At 45.1% G+C, this 23,511-nt stretch overlaps 1 protein-coding gene across 7 annotated transcripts in view; it reads right to left on the bottom strand.

Annotated features, from left to right (window-relative positions):
• PARD3 (par-3 family cell polarity regulator) overlaps window positions 1-23,511 on the bottom strand; it is a 1,362,300-nt gene that overhangs the window by 538,103 nt on the left and 800,686 nt on the right. For 4 of the 7 annotated variants that reach the window (XM_078663329.1, XM_078663332.1, XM_078663330.1 and 1 more), the window contains one exon: window positions 19,321-19,548. In XM_078663329.1, coding sequence (XP_078519455.1) covers window positions 19,321-19,548 — 228 coding nt within the window. Of the gene's footprint in view, window positions 1-384; window positions 445-19,320; window positions 19,549-23,511 lie in introns of all 7 variants that reach the window. The other 3 variants (XM_078663327.1, XM_078663331.1, XM_078663328.1) reach the window with 1 other exon arrangement.

Here is a 23,511-nt window from a genome sequence, read left to right as displayed (position 1 = left end):
ATGGCAAACAGCAGGAAGCAAACAGTGTTGCAAGTGTGAAATGAATCAGTTGCGCAGTGGTATCATGATATTGTAGGGATCATGCTGGAAAGGGTGTTGCATGCAGGGTACAGCAAGGCTCCTTGCCAACATCACAAAAGAGTTTCCTGCCCGTAAGAGGTAATACATTCAGGATTAGGGCTCAGTGGAGAATAGCAGGTGGCAGTGAAGTGGGCCCAAGCCATTCCAGGAGTTTATGAGCACACCTGTACATTGTGCCTCTTATAAATGTGTCTTACGTTGGAACTCATTGACTTGTGTAGTCCTACATGCTCTGGTAGTGACAGAGGATACTGGGTGTGAAATTTAGTTTTTTCAGCTCAAAACTATTTCGCAGTAGCTTACCTTCTTGACTAAGTTTGCTCAGGAGAGGGTAAGACATATCTGAAGAACCAATCTTTGCATCTGTATGAAAAACAGAAAAAAACTATGGCACATACAATTTACAAATAAAAAGATACTTCGGGCAATTGATGTATTAGTTTAAATTCTATTTTCGCTAATAGTCAAAAAATGGAAAACTAATTTCAAACAAAACAACTCAAACTGGGAGGAAAATAGTTTCGTAAATTCTTCTATCGGGCTCTCTACAGCAACAATAAAGATATTATCTGTATAGCAGTTTACATGAAGCATTTTATATGAAGTTATTTATTACCGAATTGAAATTGGTATTTACTTTATCCACCTCTGCAGGATGAAAAGATAAGTCAACCCTGCCTTGTCTCATCAAACCAGCAAATTGCAGATAACAAATCTCATCATTGAGCATTTAACCCGTTGACCTACCCTGCCTCTAATCAATCAAGCACGTTCCAAACTATTTTACTAATATGCAAGTCTTTTACAATCATGCAAGCTAACAAAAAATCGTATTCTTCTGCATGAAAGTGAGCCCTACTGCAGCTACTTCTCTATAATTAAATCGAGCTTTGTGCGACACTCAGCCAAAGACAGCGACAAGCTCTTCTAATATTGAGCTACTACACACATTTCGCTCAGTCATGCATTCAACCAATGGGACTGCATAATGAAGAACACGTTTCAGAAAGTAACAGCCCTCTCCCTCGTCCCCGGGGGAAAAGCCTGGGCCCTAAAGGCCTACCGGACCAATTATTTTGCGGCCAGCCTGACATCCTTACCACTCCCCTATTAAAACTTTACACAGAAGCACTAGAAGTGACACACTCCACTCCCGGCCCTGGAAGAATCCTTGATAGTGCCCATCCACAAAACCGACTGCCCACCACTTGTGTTTATCATACAGACCCATATCACTGATCAACTTTGAAACAAAAATACTGGCGAAGGCACGGCGCCTCTATGAAACTTTGCCCACTTCAGTGCAAGCGAACCAAAGCAGTTCTATGCCCATGCGGTTGACACACCATAACCTACGCCCACCTACTACACTACCTCCTGGCACTGATGTTCACAGACTTTGAGAAAGCTTTTGGGTGTACATCATGGGAGTATTTGTTTGCGGCTATGCAGCACATTGGGTTTGGCAAACACTTTAGATCCTACGACCGAATCCTGTACACTGAACTACAGGGACCGGTCAAGAACGCTGGAACCATACTGCGACCATTTCCTCTCAGGAGAGGAACGCACCAGGGATGTCCGCTTTCACCCCCTCCAGTTCACACCCTAGCAGTGGAACTCCTGGCTCGGGCACTTCGGACAGACCCACACATGACGGGGTTCCAATGTTCCAACACTTTCGAGGACCACGTGCCACTATATGCGGACTACCTCCTAATCTACTTGGGACACCCCCATACCTCCGGACTGGTAGTGATGCGCACACACATCCACAATGGCCTCAGGGTCAACGGGTGGGAAAAAAACTATACGGACTGGACATTCAGAATGCACAAAGGGTTGGGCCAGGGAGGCAGACTAACCATGAAGAGTACCAGCTCTCAGTGCAAATAGGAGCCACAGGATCCCATCCTGAATCAGGGGCCAAACGGACCTGTCCTACCAGCTCTATGAGGGATTTCCACAGGAACTAACGGTTGTCTAAATGATGCGTATACAAGTCGTATGTTGGGCATTCACGATGGTGCTGTATTCCAATAAAAACGCAATACAAAGTTAATAAAAAAAATAAAAGAATGAAATAATTAAACATTTCAGGTGTGGTGAGAAGTACCCAATTTCAATATCATGGCAAGGCAGAAATGCTGTAAAACCAATTCGAAGCAACATGTACTCATCACATTTCCCTTTAACAGGTAACTGATAAATTATTTTACTATAGAATTATGACACATTTAAATGTCATGGGGGGAATTTTCATAAGCACCAAAAATATGCAAAGAAACTATAAAAATGACGTTGCATTCCTCCTTCATATTCATTGGGCATATGCTTAAAATTTACCTGGATTTCGCTATTCAGAATTCCGAGAAACCAAGCCTTACGTTGAATTTCACTTTGCCTATCCCTTTAATGGGGGTGCAAAATGTACGCAAATGTCTTTCCATAATTACGCTTAATGTTAAAACAAATTAAGTGTAATTACACAAAATGTGCCGTCAGCTTTTGGCACTGTATTTTATCATGAAATGCACACTTGCATCAATATTGTACGCAAGGATACATTTTGCACAAAAAAAGTTACAAAAAATTCAAGAGCCTCAAACACCAGCACCTCATGTTCTAGTTGTTTGAGTCGTTTTTTGCACTACAGTTTTTACCATAAGCATTTTCTAATTACGCAACGTAATAGCGTAATTTCGAGATTTGAAGCTTAAAGGTAAATTAACACATTTTCCTGAAATTACATCGGCATAAGAATTTTTTTGTCGCGGCCAACCGTAGATGAGCACAGCAGAAACATTATCTGATCTGTACCGTGACAATGCCCAAGGAAAGTAAAATGCTCACAATAAATTAATTTACTAGTCCATTCCCTTAATTTTAATTCCGCCTCTTTGAAGTTTTGCACGAGGAAAGTAATTAATCCTCTCATCAGATTCTAATATCCGCCACGCAAGAACAGCCTCAGAAGTGCCACCTTTTCGTTGTATTCATCCGCTTGAGGAGAAAACACCAGTTATGGTCCCCTCTGAAGCAGGACTCTCTAGCATCTGAGCCAGAAACAGGCTAGCTCATTGGTTACCCTCTGACAAATATTCTCGGTTAAAAGGAGGTTTACGGCCCAGGAAGTTGAGAAGTGAAAACATGACAGAGATGGTGAAAGAGCCACCATGAGCTCATGTCATTTATTGGGCTGGTTGCAATACTCCAAAGTACTGAAGAAGATGGAAGACAATTGAATTGTACTCTTAAAAGAGCTCCTCCTGTTTATCGAGGCTTGCAAATTTACCACAAAATCAGATGCTGTGCCAGATACCAGATTCCCAGCACATCAACAGCAGAAAGCTGTGAAATCACAGTATCCATTAAGTTGCATTTCTTCCTCCTACTTTGGTTCCTGGTTTTTTAAAAATGCTGACCGGCTACTTACTTTGTGTGCAGCTCATCTCAGCACACCTCTGCGGTTCGCTAGGCAGCCTAGGTGCAGGCAGGAGAGCAGTCTATTTTTTGCTGACTGCAGAGCACCAACTCAGCTCCCCAACTGTGTCTGTTTCAACACCTCCCACTCCACTGGCCGTGTGTGCTCTTTCAAAGGATAAACACACAGCGCCACCCAAAATCAGAATACTGATGGTCTGGAGCTGCCCGCCTCCCATCGATGCACTGGGCACCACCTCAAACTGGATTCTTCTCTGTGTCCATATGGATCCGGAGGACATAGCCAAGCAAGCATGTCCCCAAGGCTGGCTGTGCATGAGAGACATTGCTTTCCATTACTCTGTTTGTGCAGGGACAGCTGCTCTCCACAGTGAAGGTCAATCAGAGACACTTGGCCCGACATCTCCCTCCAGGGCACCTCCCGGAGTGATGGAGGTGTCCTCACCAGGTAGCTGGCCTTACTGTAGAGCTTCTTTGAACACCTTGAGACTGGTCCTTCATGGCTTCTGCGGTTGCACGCCCCCAGCTCTATTCTCAAGGAGCTCAACTGCAAATTCGAAATATTTTCTGAAAGTGGGATTATCAGAAAGGATATTCCTCAGGCGGCAGATCCTTCTCATACCTCGCCGCCAAGACCTGGAACACCCTCCCCACCCGGCTGCGACAGACCCAGGACATGCTGACCTTCAGGAGACTTCTCAAGACCTGGTTGTTCAAGCAGTAGCTGCACCCACACACCCCCGCCCCCCTCAGCGCCCTGAGACCCTCACAGGTGATTAGTGCGCGCTACAAATGATTGGTTGATTGATTGATTGCTACTTGTTATGACTGTTTAAAGATGAAATAGAGCACTGAATTAAACACGGTTGGGTTACTTAATAATAAACAGTTGTCATGTGGCATCATAACATGACACTTTACGCGAGTCCTGGCTACTTAGCCAACAATATGTTGCGATCTTGGACTTGTTGTTATGCTTTATACACTAAGTATAGGCTCAAGATCCCAGCAGGATAAGTCGTTTTGTAGGTGTGCCTGCACAACATTGTTCAATGAGTTACTGACATCTGTGTGGGATGTGCTCATCAGGAATACGTATGCTGGATAGGTCAGCTCAGCAATTCTTTTCTCCGCGGTGGGTAAATTGAGCACTATTTTGAGTCGCAATAGTACTTGCTATTGCTAAGTGATGGCAAAATTGAGCTGTGAGATGTTACCGTAAAAAAAAAAGTTATCGATAAACAATGGTGTCAGAAAGAAATAATTTCTTCGACACTAAATTATATCTCTCTGTAACATGCCTTGCTAAAAATCCTGTTTCTCTCACATTACTACAAATATTTATTTTTATATTCTGTCTCCCTGACACAGAAACAGTATTTTGGGTCCAGATGACCAAAATTTGTATTTCTATGGCTAGTTGACCCTAAAATATCAGGTATAGGATTATATTGTTTGGAAGCTATGGCCTGGTGCTGTAGTGTGTGGCGAGCATGGATTGATGCTGGCTGTACGAATGTGCTTTGTGGTATTGGATGACATGTATATGTTGGGTGTCACAGGTAGACCAGACACCTGGAATAGTGTTTTGCGCGAGAGTATGTGGCTCTGATATTTAAGGAGTATGGTAATGGTATGATGCCAGATATGGAGCCTGGAGGATATGGGATGAAACCAGTATGGTTCCTAGGTATTTTGAGAGTAAGGCATGAAACAAGGTACAGTTTGAGTTTAAAATATTTATAAAAGCGCACTTTCACCAGCGGTTTCATGGCGCTGCAACAAACAAATCCCCAGGGGGGAAGACAGAAAAATAACTAAAAAAAGAGCAAAACACGAGCCAACCTAGTTGAAAGATTTAACTAATAGGCTTTAAGTTTCTTACGGAATTGAGGGTAATGAGTCAGAGATCTAAGCTCAAGAGGCAGGGAATTCCACATGACTGGGGCAAGGGTCGCGAACTTTGATCCTCCCCATTTCTTCCTCCGGAAACAGGAGACTGATAACAGGGATTGTGTGGAAGATCGTAGGTCCCTAGTAGGAACATAGGGAACGATCTCAGATGTGATAAAGGCCGGAGCCGCGCCCAGTCGTGCTTGAAAGGTGATGGAGGCGAGCTTAAACTGGACGCGTTCACGGATAGGGAGCCAGTGCAAGGATTTGAGAAGGGGTGTTACGTGGTGAGATTTTGGGAGATTGAACACCAACCGTGCCGCTTGGTTCTGGATCGGCTGTAGGCGCTTTAGACAGTATGCAGGAATACCTGCATACAGGGCGTTCCCATCATCCAGGCGGGAAATAACCATCGCCAGGATGATCAATTTCAAGGCATCAAAAGAAAAAAAACGAGATACCTTGCGGATGGTGCGTAGTGACAAAAAGGAGGAGGACACCACAGAACTAACCTGGGAGTGGAGAGTGAGCTGGGGGTTAAGTTTGATACCTAAAGTTTTAACCGAAGTAGAAGGGGCCGGGGGAGAGCCTAGGGAAGGGGGCCAAAAAAGAGAAGACCAGGGACTGGAACAACCACCCGTCAACACCAACTCGGTTTTATCCGGGTTAAGCTTCAGGTGGTTGTAGCTCATCCAGTCCCGGATAAAAATCATAATAGACTGAAAGTTTGAAATGGAAGCAGAGGAAGAAGACAGATTGAAAACAAGTTGGAGGTCATCCGCATATATATACACGTTGACCTCCATTTGCTGTAACGAAAAAATAAGGGGGTCGATATAGAGGTTAAACAAAAGAGGTGAAAGGGAGGAACCTTGGGGGACCCCGCACTGAACTTTCCGGAAGTCCGCGGAAAAATCACCCAGGCGAATAGCCTGGGTGCGGTCCCTCAGGAAGGAGGACAACCATACCAGAGCGGTACCCCCGATCCCCGCCGCCCCGACACGGGAAAGTAGGATGGTATGATCAACCGTGTCGAAGGCAGCTGAGAGATCGAGGAGAACCAAAGCCTGGGCCTGGTTGGTATCCATTCCATCCCTGAGGTTATCAAGGACCGAGAGAACTACGGACTCCGTAGAGTGTGCGGAGCGGAAGCCGGCCTGGCGGGGAGCCAAAGCCCCATGCTCCTCAACAAACGTGCTCAAAGACTTGGTGACATGGCGTTCGAGCGCTTTAGCCAGGAATGGTAGGAGAGAGATGGGGCGATAATTGGCGGGGTCCGAGGGGTCTGCGCCAGGCTTCTTTAAAATGGGGACAATGACAGCTGTCTTCAGTGAGTTGGGTAAGACTCCCTGGGAGAGAGAACTGTTGAGGAAGCGAAGGGGGGGATCTGGGCAGATTGTGTAAATATGGCGAAGAATGTGCGCGGGGCAAACATCCAGTGGGGAACCAGATTTGACCAAGGGGATAATCGAGGTCAAAGATTCCTTAGTGAGGAGGGGAAGGGCATCGAGTTGTCCCTTAGATGGAGGACACTGAGGGTCAACAAAGGTCGGGGAAGTTAAGGGAATGTTGGCTTTAATAGTTGCAATCTTCTCAATAAAAAAGTTGTTTAGGGAATGACAAAGGTCCTGGGAGGGGGAGGGCTTGAGAGATGTCCTGTCAGAAAAAGCCAAATTATGAACTATCGAGAAGATTTCCCTCGGCCGATTCTCAGCTGTGAGGATTTTAGAGGAGAAATAGGTCGTTTTTGCCTCCAGGATGGCCTTTTTATACTGGGCCAGGAGAGTGGTAAACTCAGATTTGAGTATGGGGCAATATTTCCTCCTCCAGGCTCGCTCGGCTCGGCGCACCGCCAGTTTGGTGGTCTTAAGATCATTGCTGAACCACAAGTTGGCATCCTTCTCTCGCTTTGACGTCACCCGCTTCAGCGGGGCAATGGAATCGCAGCCTGAGAGAAGCCAGTGTTCGATAGCGGAGGCCTGAGAAAGAGTGGATAAGCCTTGCAGGGTAGGATAGGAAGAATTTAATAATGCAGATAAATTCTCCGGATCCACTCGGCTCCATGAGCGGACCCAAACATTCTTTGGGAGCGGGGGCCTAACAGGAGAATTAATGGGAAGGGTAAACGAGATCAAGTGATGGTCAGACAAGGTGCAGGGTAAAATGGACAGGGAGCCTACCGGACAGTTCAGGGACCAAATCTGATCTAAGATGTGTCCTTTGACGTGAGTGGGAGAGTGAACGTGTGACACAAAATAAAAAAATGAAGCGTGTCTGAAAACTGCTTAGAAGATGAACATTCCGATGGGTCTGAGGGCCAGAAGTTAAAGTCTCCCAATAGTAGAATGGAAGAATTATTAACCGTAAGTGTGGCAAGTATCTCTTGAAAATCGGAGAGAAAAAGTAAAGGTGACTGAGGAGGCCGGTAAGTGAGAAAACAGGTAAGAGGGGGAGTGGTCGATGTAGTACGAATGACAAGGTACTCTGTAGTAGCGATATCTGGCAAGGATAGAAGTTGGAAGGGGAGGTCGGCCCGGGTAATGACCGCCACGCCGCCCCCAGTCCTACCGGTAGAACGGTCTGCTCGTAGAGCATAATATGGAGCGGGAAGAGTGGCCAGAAGGGTAGGGAGAGAATCATCAGTAAACCAAGTCTCGGTTAGGAAGAGAAGATCAGGTGCGTAGAGATCCAACAGCACCGACAGTTCGTGTGAGTGGGCCACTGCTGACCGGGTATTAAGGTAGTAGGCCGAGAGGGTCCTAGGAGCGCCTGGGCTGGTTTCCTCTCTGGAGAAATGAAGGGGAGTGGGAGGAACGAGAGGAAGGGGAAGCGAAGAAATAGGGGCCAGATCATGTGAAGATATGATGGAGCAAGTAGAGGCGGGCAGAGGCCACGGGCCATGAAGAGTACGGAGTTGGGAGGAAGTGTAAGTGATGATTTGGGCAGAGTGACATGCCCCTAGCCCCGGTCGGTCGCGGACGAGCGCAGACGGGCTTGCCTTAGGCGCGCCTTTGGCGCGCAATCGTCGCGCCCGCTGCGCCCGTCCGCTGCGCTTCCGGCCAATGCACATGGTTTTATAGGAGCGTCAGGGGCAAAGGGGGAAAGGAGGGGGCGTGGCCAGCAAAGTGGGCGGGGCTAACTCGCTCGCTGGAGATGGCGGCAGCGAGGAAGGATTCCCCGTGACAGCGTCAAGATCGGCTGTTCGGGGAATGGTGTTTGAAGAGTAAGGCATGAGGTTAGTTGTAGTGTTGAGGTGGTGAAAAGCTATTGCAAGACATCAGCTGTGGTTTTTCGAGGGTCTGACCACACTGTGTATGTGGTTATGGTGCTTGGAAAATATGGCAGGTCGCCATCTTGGCCCCTCTGCGGACGTTCAGCATAGCTGCCAAGAATCAGAGTTGTCTCTTATACAGTGAATGTTTCAGGGTGGTCACTAAAAATTAAATATGGCACACACACTGTCGCCTAATGCCGGTTTGGCTTCTACATGCTTGTGATACAGAGCAATGCTCAAAATCTATTTCCATGGCCTGAAAAAGACACAAAAACAACAAATGCATATAAACTGAAGTGCCACAAAACTTCACCAAAATACACCACAGTATGCCACAGAATGTCCAATTGTATGCCACACAAAATTAATTGATGGTGCAAAATCATGATCGATCTGTCTGAATATTATCAGTTTTGCAAATTTTTTACGACTAAATTATGTAAAGCCATATTTTTGGTTTATAGGAGATAGATTCTGTCACATGGTCTTTGTAAGGGACCATCCAATGCAGAGGATAAAAATCTTTCTTCCCAATCCTGCATTTAGGTCCTATCCTTTTGATGACGTCTGCGTGGGTTTTGAGTTCCAATGTGTAATTTTTCATCAGATGTGGCTTAGAAAGTGACGTTTTCCCAAAAACTCTGAAAGAGTTACCAACACTCGTTTCACAATCCAACAGCAAGCCAGACGTCGCTACTCTGGCCCCACTAAATGTAGCAAAGGAATCTGGAAATGTAATGGAGCCCATGTAACGTAATGCCCGACTCACACTAAAGTAGACGAATCCCACCAAGCTGCTCTCACCAAACAAACAAAAACAAACGTGACTTTTGGACCTGATGCACATTAAAATTTGAGGCTAAACATACTTAAATCGAATTGAATATTGATGGGAAGACAGTCACAAGAGTAAGCCAAACAATCATGGATTTTAATGCTTGCATCAAATAAAGTATAGAGCGAAGAGGGGAGAAGAATTAGATACTTATTTTCGGTAACTATTTTTCTGGTTGCAGATTCCTCGCCCTGGGAATATGCCCCAAGTGCCAGACTAGAAACAGCAGTTTTCTCAGCAATGTGCCCAAGCATCTCTAGGTGGCGCCATGTGGCTCAGCATTGGCCTCATTCCATCCAGGAAGTGACAGAGCAGAATATAAGAGTCAACCCTGTGTGTCGACGTCAGTTTCTTGCTTGACTCTTTCTGTGTCCTTGGAGACAGAGCACGAACAATCGGACATACCGGTGTGCAGATCTATAATTTGAACCTTGTTAGATGATAAAAAGGGACCACTCCACAGAACGGGGAGGTGGGAGTACTTTGAGGACTAAGCGATTAAATAGGGTAGCTGCAAAAAAGAGTTTACCAAAGGCGACTAACTTGTTCTTCTAATGAACACATCTAACAGCAGATTTCTCACCTTTAGAATGGATACCAAAGCAGAACCTCCGAAGGTGGAAGGTCTTTGGAGTGGGCTCAAGTCAAAATGTCCTGTAGGACCAAACAGACAAAATGCCCTTCCTGTAGGACCTGGCTGTCAAGGCAATAGTACTTTATGAAAGTCTGCCTTGACCTCCAAGTCGCAGCCTGGCTGATGACAAGCAAAGGCGCTCCACGTGTCAATGCAGTAGCAGCAGCCTTGGCCCTGGCAGAATGAGCCCTCAGCTCTTCCGGAGGATGATTCTAGGCCAACGCATCCATCACTATTTTATATACTTCAGTGTGACTCCCTAAGTGAGATGGGTATGCCCAGACATGGGTCTGTGCACATTGTCACTGGAACCAAAATTTACTAGACTATTGAGCTTTAATAAGGATGAAATCAGCCTTGGGTTGCTTGTATTCCGGTTCAGGGAAAACCCGCCTGGCAGTTCAGGCTGCAATGTTCCCATTGGAGCAGGGTCAAGTTTGTTCTGCTATTGGCTGTCTCCAAACTGAGGTGGAATGGTGTGCAAAATAACAATGGACTGGGATGTGGACATTGAGTAATTACAAGTGGCTGAGATTAATTCAAGCATTCCATCCATCACTTCTCTGCATACTTCATGGCCAGTGCACGGATCTTAAGACAGAGGTTTATCCACTTTGACAACGTCCTTTTCTTCATACAGGCAAAATGAGTTATCTAGGGAGGACCTTTGTGGGAACTCCAAGATACAAAATATTGGACAAGGCCCCTTCTCAACTGTGATGAAAAGATTTACACACGATTCTCTCCATTTTAGAGACACACCCCGCCCCACCTTGTGGTACAGCCACCATTCTGGTACCATTGGCTGAGCTAGTTCACCCCGCCAAGTGGTTCACTACCAGGGTGGTGCCATGACATTCCAATGACCACCACAGGTGCAGAGTATTCTGGCACAGGATCCAGGACCCCCGTTTGTGACCGTATCACATGGTGTGGTGTAAGACCCCTTAGCAGCCTCCCCCAGATGGACAGATAGGAAGGACTTCAATACCAGGTGAATGGCACGCAACTCCAAAAGATTGATACAGAGGCGGTTTTCTGCCTAAGACCAGAGTTTTCTGAACTCCACCTTTCCCAGAGGAACTGCCCAATCTTGTAATTATGCATCTGTCACCACAGTCAGCTCTGGGTGGGGAAGAGAGCGGGTTTGATGAGAAGAACAGTGTCCAGGGTGACCTGCACGATTTCTGCTAGATCAACATCTCCTTCCTTGAAAGGACTGGATTGACTGCTGCTGCCGGCGGCTGGCGTTGTCTATATGCTAACACTGGAGGAGCCCCAAAAGGGTCAAACGCATGGCAATGGAGCAGCAGACTAGGGCCAACCGCTCACTCCAAGCAATCAGGAGTATCCAGACCAGCCCGAATCTGGCCATCTTCAATGGTTTGAAACAAGGAGGCCCTAAATTCCTTTGAGTCTGCCAGCAAGATCTCCTAATCATGTCTCAGAGAGTGTGCATATTATGGCCTAATAGTCAGAACACGTTGATTCGCCTCAAGGCGAGGCTGGCCAACGAGAACATTTGCTAAGCAAACGCTACAATCCTTTCCGACTCTCTGGCTGGAGGAGTCGTGGGAATGCATTAGGATTAACTTTGCTGCTGGAACTCTCAGGAGTAGATCTAGAATACTGTGTAAGGTAATCTGGGTCATCCGGCATTGGCCTGTGGCATCTGGCCACCTGCCTGTTCACCAGTGAGATACAGCAAGGCTTAGACCAAGTGCTCATAAGAGTGTCAAGTCAGGGTTTAATCTCAGATGAGGCTGGCTCAGGATGTAAAACCTCAGTAAGGACATTTGTCTGGACTTCAACATAAGGCAAGTGAAGTGCCATGATATCAGCTGCTCATTCAACTCTAATGCAAAGGAAGCACTCTCTTCCACTGGGGCTTAAAGGAGTGAAATCAATCCTGTATCAGGGGAAAATATCAAGCCCACTGTCCAGCAAGTCCATGAACAAACTGTCATCATCATAGGGTGGGGTTAAATCATGTCCATCATAACAATTGTCATTTCCATGTGGTGGAAGACTCTCGTCCGAATCAGAACCAAAAAGATGAGGAAGCTTCTGAGGACAGTTCCATGCTAGTGTTTGATGTGAGCCAGCCTGTACTGGGGCTAGGTCCCCTAGAGGCTAGAGTGGTGTAGAGGTCGAGATGAACTCTGCTGGGTTGGGACGTTGGAGTCTGAATCGGATCTCCCTTCAGCACTGCCAAACATGGGACCAGTGTCGATGAAAGCGGGACAAAGGTAGGGCATGGAGAACGAATAGCACTTAGCACCAGAGGCTATGTGGGACCAGAGGTCAGTTCTAGGGATCAGATAGCACAGAGGACAGATCCACCGGCTGTAACCGGACTTGAAGCCCCTGAGGATCCTTGGGGCCCCAAGATGCACCAGAGTGATCCAGGAAAGTGTCAAAAATATGCAGCATGTCCTCCTTAAATGCCTCAACCTGCTATGGCACCAGTTGCAGATTTGGGTCAGATTGGCACTGCAACTCCCCTTGCGACTTCTCTATAGACAGAGTGGAAAAATAGGGTTGAGTCTCGCTTTGACTTATCCTTCTTCTTCGACTGAAAAGGAGACCTATTGCAGGAGTGGCCTCGAGAGTGGGAACGGGTACGCATCCTCAACTTGCAGCAGGTGCTGGACTTATGGAAGGTCTGTTACTTCTTTCTATGTTCTGCAGCGTGCAGCTTTGCTTCAGAGTCCAGGATCTTATTCGGATGTATTAGGGCACATTCTTTGCTCAATTTGGAGTCATGCACTAAGCACAAACATCAAGTGCACACCATGGGCAGGTTCATTATCTACATATATTTCCAAAAGGAGCTGCATGGTTTGAATCCTGTAGTCTTCAGTGGGGACATCATTCCCTTACACGCTGGAATTAAATTGGGAGAAATTGTCAACAGTCAAAGTAGTGAACAGAGCTCCAGATCCACATCTGAAGAAATGGATAGAAAAACTGATGTCAAAATGCAGTGGTGGCACTTATATGTGGCTAAGCTCACACAGAGCCACTTGGCACTGTCTAAAGGCGTGTGGAAAAACTTCTGTGAAAACTTCAAGATCCAGTTTGGTGCCTGGGGAATATTTAAAATGTGAGTAATAAGTAGTTATGTGGTTATAAGTATCAAAAAGAAATTGGATTATACAACAATACCTTATTTTTTACATACATAATTAAACTGTTAGGTCACACCTGCGCTGCATGGGCTCTCGCTTGCAAGAGATATTGTATACAACAGGCTTGCAGCACGCCCATTGCTTAACCGCATGCGCGCTAGCGGTTTTCCCGCTCCGCGCTGCGATTTAAAAAAACCCGCGTTACGTGACGAGCTCAGCTCGTCATCCGCGTAGCGCAGGTTACGCCCATGACGAGCTGAGCTCGTCCTCCGCCCTGAAGGGGTTAATATTTGTTGGCTCTTATTTGCCGATTTCCAATTTGCCAGTGTATGTTGACTTCACTTTCTCTTCTTTTGGTTGCAGCATGGACCAAGTATTGATTGTTTCAGCTTGATTGCGGTCCTTTCGCTGATCGTGCTGTGATTGAGGTGCTACTATTAATTTTTGTTCTTCCTGTCATTCATGTTGAACCTCTTGTCATTTTTAGCTATGTTTACTATGCCACACACTTAAAAGAAGCCCTTTTCTCCTTTGAAATGGATGTTTATTGTGACAACACGTTACCTGCATTTACTATGACAACAGATGTTATCTACCTCTAAATGTATTTTCACTAAGACATAGACAAGGGCACAATTGCCTCCTTTTTGTGATCGGGTGTTTTGCCAAATGTCATATTTTCTTTCTTTTACATGCATGGGGAGAGTAACTTATGTGTACAAGGCGTTGTGCTGAGACCTAACAAGCATTGGCAAAGCCAATAGGTCTCGCCTTTCAGACTATTGGCTCTGTCATTGCCTTTTGTTCATGTTGCATTGCGGGCTTTGGCAATGATTTGTAGCCATGCCGTCTCGCCTTTCAGACTATTGGCTCTGTCATTGCCTTTTGTTCATGTTGCATTGCGGGCTTTGGCAATGATTTGTAGCCATGCCGTATAGCAGCATGGTTGAAAATATTAATAAAAAAAGGACTATGATGCATTCAGTGCTAATGCCCTTAAAAACAAAAAAAAAGCACCAAATAGCCCTGGCTGTTACATAGCCCTTTTAAAATTTTGTTTTAGCCGCACTGCAAAGCATCCACGCTGATGTACAGTATGGCTGTAAAACATTATTATTGCCAATACCAATCTTATACAACGAATACCCATTATCAAAGCCAATAGTCCTGGCTTGTTGTAGTTGCAATGTTACTTGTTGTATTATATGTCTAGATGCAAAGACAGAAGCAGCAAAATACCAGTGGGTCGGCACACTATGGTAAGCGAAGATTTTTATCTTAGGTGTTTTAAGCCATGCCCGTAATTATATCGACCACGCCCATTTGAGAGACCCCCCACACACACTTTTTTCATCCCACTTTAAGGCCTTACCTTACCGGCCCATCTGATACGTGTACACGCGCAATATTGTCAGTAGCAATGCACGGGTGCCTTCTGAATCAGCACAAGTACAGGGTTTGGGGGTCTGCCCGAGAAGGTCCGTTTTCCATTTCTACTTTTAATTGTTCATATTTTTTAAGCAATGCTGCCCGGGGTTACCCCGATTGGTTTTTAGTAATCAGTACTAAAAGCAATGCTGCGCACATGGCGCAAGAGTTACCTAATTGAATTCAGCTCTCCGTCGCAGTAATTTCGCATTCACTACTTTTAATTCACTCTGGGCGCTCCTTCAACCGTCCTGTTCCTCGCACAGTTCAATAATGACAAGGTTAGCGCTCGAGCGAAGCTTTTATGTTAATGACATTCCACATGTTGGGTCATGCGGTGGGGGTCACGGGGAGAACTGTAAATGCAAATGAATGCTGATTAGCGTGGGCCGCAGCTGATCATTAACTCGTAGTTATTAGAGCTGCTGACTCCGGGCTTTCTAATTAAAGCGCCAAGGTAATGTTTCGGCACACCTGCTAAAATGCGCGATGCAGAAGAGCAACAATTTGTATGCACTGCTGACATTTCCACGAGCATACATATGCATCGCAGGGCGGGGCTGCAGATTCACAGAGCCTTGTGCACAGGCCCACAATCTTTGTCAAACATGGCACTTATTGCACGTTTACTGAAATAATGTACCTTTACATCACAATTAAATAAACTGGGTACACAGCCCAAAATCTGGGACCTCAGGGGCTGCATTATCTAAGTGTCTCATGAGCAGTGCTTTAAATGGAAAAATGGAAGTGCAGGTACTCTGTAACAGAATACCTGCTTGGTTCTGAGAAGTGCCGGTACTCGCCAATTAAAAATATTACATTTCTCTCGAGAAGTGCTGGTACTCTCCCTCTCAAAATAAAAAGTGGCGTTATTCAGTACCGGACAGTGCCGGCTCATTTAACCGCATGCGCGCAGCGGCGATTTTCGCGCTACGCGGCTTTTGTCAAAAAGCCGCGTTACATGACGAGCTCAGCTCGTCATCAGCGTGCGAGCGGTGCAACTGATGACGAGCTGAGCTCGTCATCAGCGCCGAAGGGGTTAAAGCACTGTTCATGAGTGCAGCAAAACTTTACAGACGTATTTATCACTCTTTGGGTACATATAAATGCAATTACAATACAATAAGAGATGAAGGTCAGTCTTTACTGATGGGGCTGGGATTAAAACGTTGCCTTTGCAGGGGCGTAGATTGGCCAGTAAGATTGGGGGTGGAGTGTTGTGCTGGATACGTTCTAGTGTCTCAGCAGACACTTAGGAGTGGACACACATGCACCCCACACCCATCCATCACAGGCGTCACGAGTGATGTGACCCTGCCAGGGCTTTAAGTGGAATGAAAAAACTTGGGTCTCTCAAAGGGGGTGTGGACAGTATAATTAAGGGCATGGCTTAAAACACATACGCTAAAAATCCATGCTCAGCATAGTGTGCCGCCCGACTTGTATTTTGCGGTTTCTGTCATTGCATCCAGATATATGATACAACAAGTAACATCACACCTACAACAAGTCAGGACTATTGGTTTTGTCAATGGTTGTTAGTTGCATAAGATAAATAAGCAGCAACTATGGCTTGTAAATAATAATGAAAAATCTTCCACTTAAAGCCTTGGTGACACCGCGACAATGTTGCTGCTCATTAGTTTCAAAAAGAGAAGGGAAATCCAGAGAGAAAATGAGACTCTTTAAAGGATTTCCCTTCCCCTACTACGTTCACCTGGTATGAGGTCATGCCGTAACTTTACTACTGAGAAGTGAAAAGTGAGCAGTGTGAGCATGCGCACATCGATGTGCCTGACTGCAGTCCGGAAAAAACGGATCGCCTGTGCCAAGGCACAAAATAGAGCCCGATAGAGTCCCGTTTCGAGGTCTCCTTTAAAAAACTGTCGGTGCTCAGCACCGGTGAGACCCGGCCCACTTAAAGCCCTGGATCCTGCCAATAAATGGACCCGAGTGCAGCATGCAGCACATGCTCGGATCCAGAATTAACTAACCACATACCTAGTGTCTGTGTCGTGATTCTAGTAGCATGTGGGCCCAAGGCCCACAACACAATGGGGGGGTGTTTCAGATTTTCCAATAGTTCACGCTGGCATATAGTGTTAAAATAAATTATACAACTAGCAGGGTGCATGAGAGGGGCTTTAGGGGCAGTGGAAAGGGAGAGGATTGTGAATTGGTAGGGGTACTAAGTGAGGGAAAACGCAATATTTTGTAAACTAAGGTCATTTTTGAAGCCTTTCAAAACAGAGAGGGAGTGTGAGTGTGCGTTTTTGTCTCTCTGTATGTAAAACTGTCTAATGAAGTCCGACACACACCTCCCTATACCAGACTGAAAGCACCTGTACCCAACTAATTACCAGAAAATGTATTTATTGGGGGGGGGGGGGGGAGGTGTAACATCCCAAACACCCCCCTGAAATTACGCTCCTGTGCCTTTGTCAGCTTTTAACTTCTGGTGCAGGAGCGTACCTACCATTGGTGCAGCAGGTGCAGGGGCACCAGGGCCCAGAGCAGTCAGGGGCCCACTGAATCGTGACAAAATGGCCACATTTTACTACAGCAAAAGCAGTCAAAGCGGCCATTTTCTTTGCTTGCACCAGGCCCCATGGCGTCCTTGCTACGCTACTGTTTTAGTGCAGAGTGTCACCTCTGAACAGCATAGCTAAGCATGTGGATGGTATAAATAATGAGCCAATGGTCCGTTTCAATTAAGCCTATAAGGCTGACAGGAGTAAATTAGACAATATGGAAGCACTGCGTGCAGGCCTCAGTGATATGAAGGTTGCTGAAGAGCAAGCGTCGCTGTGCTTCATTATGTTGTGATCTAATTGGAAATAGGGAGGTCAATTCATTTGAAAGAGTGTTTTTTAAGGAAAGCTCTCATGTAACGAGAATTGGCAAAGCCAAACTGTCTCGACTTTATAATGCGAGTGTGTCGCGGTTGGCTTTGCCAATATTTGTCTGTAAAGTATTGTTTTAAAAAGTAAAGAAAAAAGAATTTCAAAATACCAGTGCAAAAACAAACATAACATATGGTATCTCAAAACAGCATACTGGATTCAATGTTTTCAGTCTTTATGCACTGCATGGCATATTTTTCAAATACTATTTGAAATTCTGAACAGAATTTTAAATGTACAAGAAAATGTCATTATGTAAAGGAAAACACATCCTTAGGCCCAATTTATTTTCCAAAAAGATTCTGCCACTTGATTCTCTGCAGCTTGCCACGGAAGAGACTTCTGGGCCTCCAGCAAAGTGTCATACTATGTACACCTTCTGCTTCAGACACACGCTACGTGAGTGCAGCACAACAACCGGTGTGTGCCAAAGCTACTGCTTTCATGCAGAGAGAGAAATAAAGGAGATAAAATAAAAACAACCTGTAAAGTCTGCTCTTTAGAAGAACCCCAGCAAAAATACCCTTGTTGCAAAACGATTTTTAGGATGCAAAGCTCCAGGAGAAGGACATGTACAAGAAGAGAAAGCGAAACCTTTGAATAAAAAGACAGCAAATAAGAGTAACAATAAAGTCACTCAATGTCAGCAAGGGGAGGGCTGAAAGCGCCCTGTAATCTCAGAAGAGGTCTTTTGCAACCAGACAGCCTATGCTGCCTGGTAGGCGTAACCTGGAAAACTGGGCATAGTTGGTGTGTGTAAAAAGCAAGTTCTGTAAAAGGTAAGTGTAACTATTCCTCTAAGGTTGACTTTCCAGCGTAGCACAAATAAGAACATCTGCAGCTTGCTCTGCTACACCTGGTGAGAGAAGAGCTTATCCGCACACAAAAAGTGTTAAGCTTGATATTGATCTGCAAGTGTGTTGTGATTCAGAATTCCCTTTACATTTCAGCATAAACTGATGTTTGTATTCATCCCATAGACCAGTGTGCTTCTTCAACCCCTGAAGCCCTCAAGTTGATACTATGTGCTACTACCTTCATCCTCTATGCTCAATTTACATCTTTAGTAGTTGCTAAAATTTCAGCTACAAAAATAAATCGGAGCATATATCCGAAGAATGCTTGCGAGCATATTGTATGTCAGCACTTTGCAACATATTTAATAATACATTTATATATAAACACTGCACCTCTCCCACAAAGTTACGTCGCATTGTAAAGTGACAACTACCTAAAATATGTAGTAGAAAATTAAATACTCTGTTTTGATTGTTTTCCAAATCAAGTTATAAAGAAAAAACTCTGAAACTTACAGACGATGTGTGCAAAATTGATTCATGCGCTTGAATGGTCAAGCAAGAGTAAAAGAGTCGAGATGTAAAATGTATGAATGCAGCACCTGGGAAACCAGAATATGGGCCAAAAAACATGGGCTCTACTCTTCTCAAAATGAAGACACCCTGTTAAGTGTTCAGGCTTTATATGACCAAACCTTTCAGAAGCAAGCCAACTTTGACCGATGGCTACTAAGAGTTCATATAATAAGGAATTTGTCAAAACATAGCACGGTACGCATAGCAAGGATGAGGCACAAAGACAGTGGCAGGCTGAACAACAATATAGAGGTACTGTACATGTTCTTATACAAATCATAGCCAGGTATCTCATTTTGTTTGCGACAGCCGATTACTTACAGGTCTCCATGCCTTCATCGTCTTCATCCACAGAGGGTTTATCGTAGGACTTATCAATGGCCGCTCTGAAACTCTCGTTGCAGCCGCGTCCTCGGATTATACGTGGGCGTGGACGATGGAAAGGAATGTCACCGTTCAAAGTCACCTCAGCCACCGCTGTCTGCAGACTTTCTAATGAGCTGGATTTCTTCAGACCTAATGAAGGCCCTACATCTCTGCTTGGGGAACCTTGGAGGTCGAGAAGGAAAGTTAATTAGGATTAGTGCACAGTACTCCCTGCTTGATTATTCATGTCAGCGGAGAAACTCTGTGGGGATCTACCAGCCTTACTCACATTATCTTCCACATCCTCAAGTGAGAATTCAAAACAGATATCTGGGTCTGAGCAGAACAAAAGTATTGCAAGAGGCAGCCATTGAACCGGGCAAGGTTAGCAACATACAACTGTTCAATTCGGTAGGAATGACTTTACAAAATCACAATACCCACACAGAGTACCACAGACCTTTTTTTAAAGAAAATTACTGGTATTGCTCTTTTTTACAAAATATATAAATTGACTCATCCAAGATCCTTATTTTCGTACAATAAAGTGCTCTTTTTCAACACTTTGCTTTAGGAAAGTGTCATTGCTTAAAAATATTTACTTAGAAGTATACGTTTTACTAAAGAGAAAAAAAAAATCGAAAACTGATAATATTCTAGAATTGGCACGGTCACTAAAGCAGGAACCATATAAGTACATCATATGAATGAACATGAGAATCTTAATTTCTTACCAATAAAAACTGCTCATGATTCCAAAATTGGTAACAGGTGTATTATTCTGTGTTTATAAAGAGTAATGGAAGCTATTTGTGAACCAAGAAAAAAATAAGTAAACATGTCTCTCTGGAAGCTAAAGATGCTAATCAGGGATATGAACAGTTGTGTAAAAATTCTCTAGGTTGGGCCAGGCCTGGATAAGCTACCATGGTCTGTTCTGTGCTGGTAATACTGTATTAAAATTCAACGCCTTTTCAGGGGTACTAAGCGCTGCATAAATGCAAATGAAAAATTGATGCCGATTGCATATTAACTAATAAACGTTTTGCTCATTAGCTGCAGTGAGCGCGTGCACAGTGATGTTACTCAATCACCATTGTTTACCAAGGCGGACAGGACTGAAGGCCTAAAGCATCGGATCAAAAGGTGGCGCAAAGGAATCCACAGATACAATAATTACCTTTAACAATAAGTAACACAGTCAATGCATTTACATCCTCATAAAGGTTATCAATAACACAAGGATGCCTCAGCAGGGCACATATATATTCTTCTGTTTAAAACAAATATATGTTTCATGGTTTCAACACACTCTTTCCATCAAAAAACAGATGATATAAACGGAGTCATATCCTATACAGCGTTACTTATGCCGGCTTGACAAACCGTTCCAATAAAAGATATTTCACAGATGTTCACAAGGCTGCCACATAAAAGCACTCAAGGGAGGATTCGCCATTTTTGGGACAAGAGACAACTGTTCCCTTGTTTAATATGTTCACAAGAGACCGCTTTAACCCCTCCCACGCTGGTGACGGAACCGTTCCGTCAGGCCCCTTGGGTGGGCTGTGCTGGTGACGGAACGGTTCCGTCACGGCCCGCTCGCGGCGCGTTCTTTTGAGCGGGCGGGGCCATGCTGGAACCGTTACGTCACAAGCACAGCTCACCCGAGGGGCGTGACGGAGCGGTTCCGTCACCAGCGTGTGAGCGCCGCGCAGCCCCCCCGCCCCTTAGCAGTGCGGCGGAATAGCCACCGCAGCGAAAGGGTTAAAACCATACTGGATCTCTGTGACACCCCAAAGAAACAAGCAGGGCCCTTTTTATTAAATACAAGGAGATGTGCATGGCAGAAGAGAGCTGTGAAAGTAAAGGGTGCCTCTGGTGAGGGAGAACGCTGGCAGTGGCTGGCAACTTCATTACCTACTTCACACAGAACACCTGGACAGTGTGAGGAGTGTGGTGTGTGTGTGGCATGCAGTTATGTGGGGAGGTGGAAAGCCACTGGTAGTGGGTACACTGAAACCTAGTCCAGACAGTCATTAGATGGTGGAGAAAGCATACTCCACAATAAAATGAGCCACAGCAAGTAGCCATGTTGAGAGCCTAACTCCAGAGTCTGGAGGTCAGGTAACTAGATTCTAGGAGTGAAGTACGTCCCCAAATGGGAGACAGCCGGTGTGGTGAGCGGGGAGTGAAGAGGTGTCCAGGAAAGGTGAGGAAATGGGTACACAGCTAAGTTAGTTTTCACTGATGGTGCTATCCTCTTGGAGCACTCTTACACCGGTGTGCATTTCTAATCCATCCACAACCTATGCTGGCACCAGCTTGAGACCACCACAGGTGAAGAATTGAAGAGAACGGTAGAGGAGATTGGTGGGGTTAAAAAATCCCCAACACACTATCTCATCTGCCACTGGGAATTAATGAGATGAGCCAATCCAGGGGAGCTTGGCAAATGTTTTAACACAACGGATGTACAAACAAACACGTATATTACCCTTCAAAAGGAAGGTGTACAGCTGGAGCAGAGATACAAGCCTACAATTTATTAGGAACTGGTGACAACCAGGAGTTCACCCGAGCTGGATGACAGACGAAAGCTATGCATGACAGCTAGTTGTGTCCCTTTTGGGGACTGGGACATCAGAAACCATGAAAGCATGTGATCTAGGTTGAAGAAGGCCCACCACCCCTTAAGTGCCACAAATGCTTAATCCTCCGTATAAATCATTTTATGAGCTACATATTTGTGTCACTTTGCTGGAGCAATCTTGGCTCATTTGTTCTGCCCAGACAAGTATTGCTGAAGTTTTTTATAGGCACAGCAAGGTGGGTTTTAGAACTATCCAGAGAGCCAGCAGATTCCAAGGACGGCTAAGTACCAAGAAGAAAGGTCACAGAAAAAAGTACAAAATTAATTGATACTGAAGAGCCAGAAATTAGGATATGCCTGAGCACCTCCATGAACATGCCAAAGACATCCTAGTGGGTACTGAAAAAGAGGCAGGCCGAGGAGCAGCAGCATCAGTGACTAAAGACAGAGTTAGTGTAAATGATCTATGCTTCAGATCAAGATAAAGCCTACAATTTGGATACAACTGGTGACCCTAAAGAAGTCAGCTAACAGCAGTTTCGTAGCCCTGTGGGAAATGCAGATAAACAATTCCTCCACGAATGGAAGTAGTTCTTGCGCATATGATTGATTTTCTTCCCCCTTTCCCGTTTTAGACCACAAATTGAAGCTGGAGGTTTCTTAGACTGGTAGATGACTGAGTACATATTACCACATTGTTCAGAGGTAGTAGAGTTCAGTGACATCACTGTGTTAGGCACCTGACTACCATTTTTTACATGCAAAATATGTGGCTGCAAGTTATCTTAATGCATTGTCAATTTTTATATTCCAAACTGAGCCTTTGAAACTAGGGCTAGTGGACTACATCCTTGTTTTTTAGCTTTTAACTATTGTATTGTAAATAACGTCCGAAGCAGTTTTTAGGTAATTTATTTGATGGTTTGCAAGTGGTGTTTGCATAGAGGTCCAAATGTCCAAACATGCATATTAAAATTGTGTTGCACTTTAGGACGTATTTAAGGTTGTGCTTTTTGCCATTGCATAGCAGATCTTAATACAGAGGACTATCCACCTAGACTGATTCTTTTCCTACCTACAGCACCACATCTTACCTTACTGTGCCCCAGGGAACCCCACAAACATCTGATCATCTACATGATGTTACTAAAGTGTGATAGGTGTAAAAGCCTAAGCCTCTTTTGGGATCTAACCAATAGAATCTCCTCTCCTCCATTGATGGGTAAGACGGAGCAATATTGAATAGGGAGAATATTGGGAGGGTGATGGATTGCACAACATGAAAAGGAGCCAGGACTTTCAGCAATAAGGCCACCCGGTCCTCTGCACCAGTTTGCATGGCAAAAAGGTGGTGTGGGGCGATTGCACAGGTGAGGCCTGGAGCTCACTCAAACAACAAAGTGATTGTGACGAAGAAGGCAGTCCTTAGTGTCAGAAGATGCAAAGAGCAGCTTTGAATCGGCTCGAAGGGAGCACATGTGTTAAACCTTTAGGAAACCCCACCACGATAGGTGACTTAACCCCTCCCATGCTGGTGACGAACCCCAGCCGTC

This window comes from Lissotriton helveticus, chromosome 10 (genome assembly GCF_964261635.1).
Source record: "Lissotriton helveticus chromosome 10, aLisHel1.1, whole genome shotgun sequence".
Taxonomy (NCBI): Eukaryota; Metazoa; Chordata; class Amphibia; order Caudata; family Salamandridae; genus Lissotriton; species Lissotriton helveticus.
The sequence above is the reverse complement of the archived record's forward strand: the minus strand, read 5'-3'. Positions and strand labels throughout refer to the sequence as shown.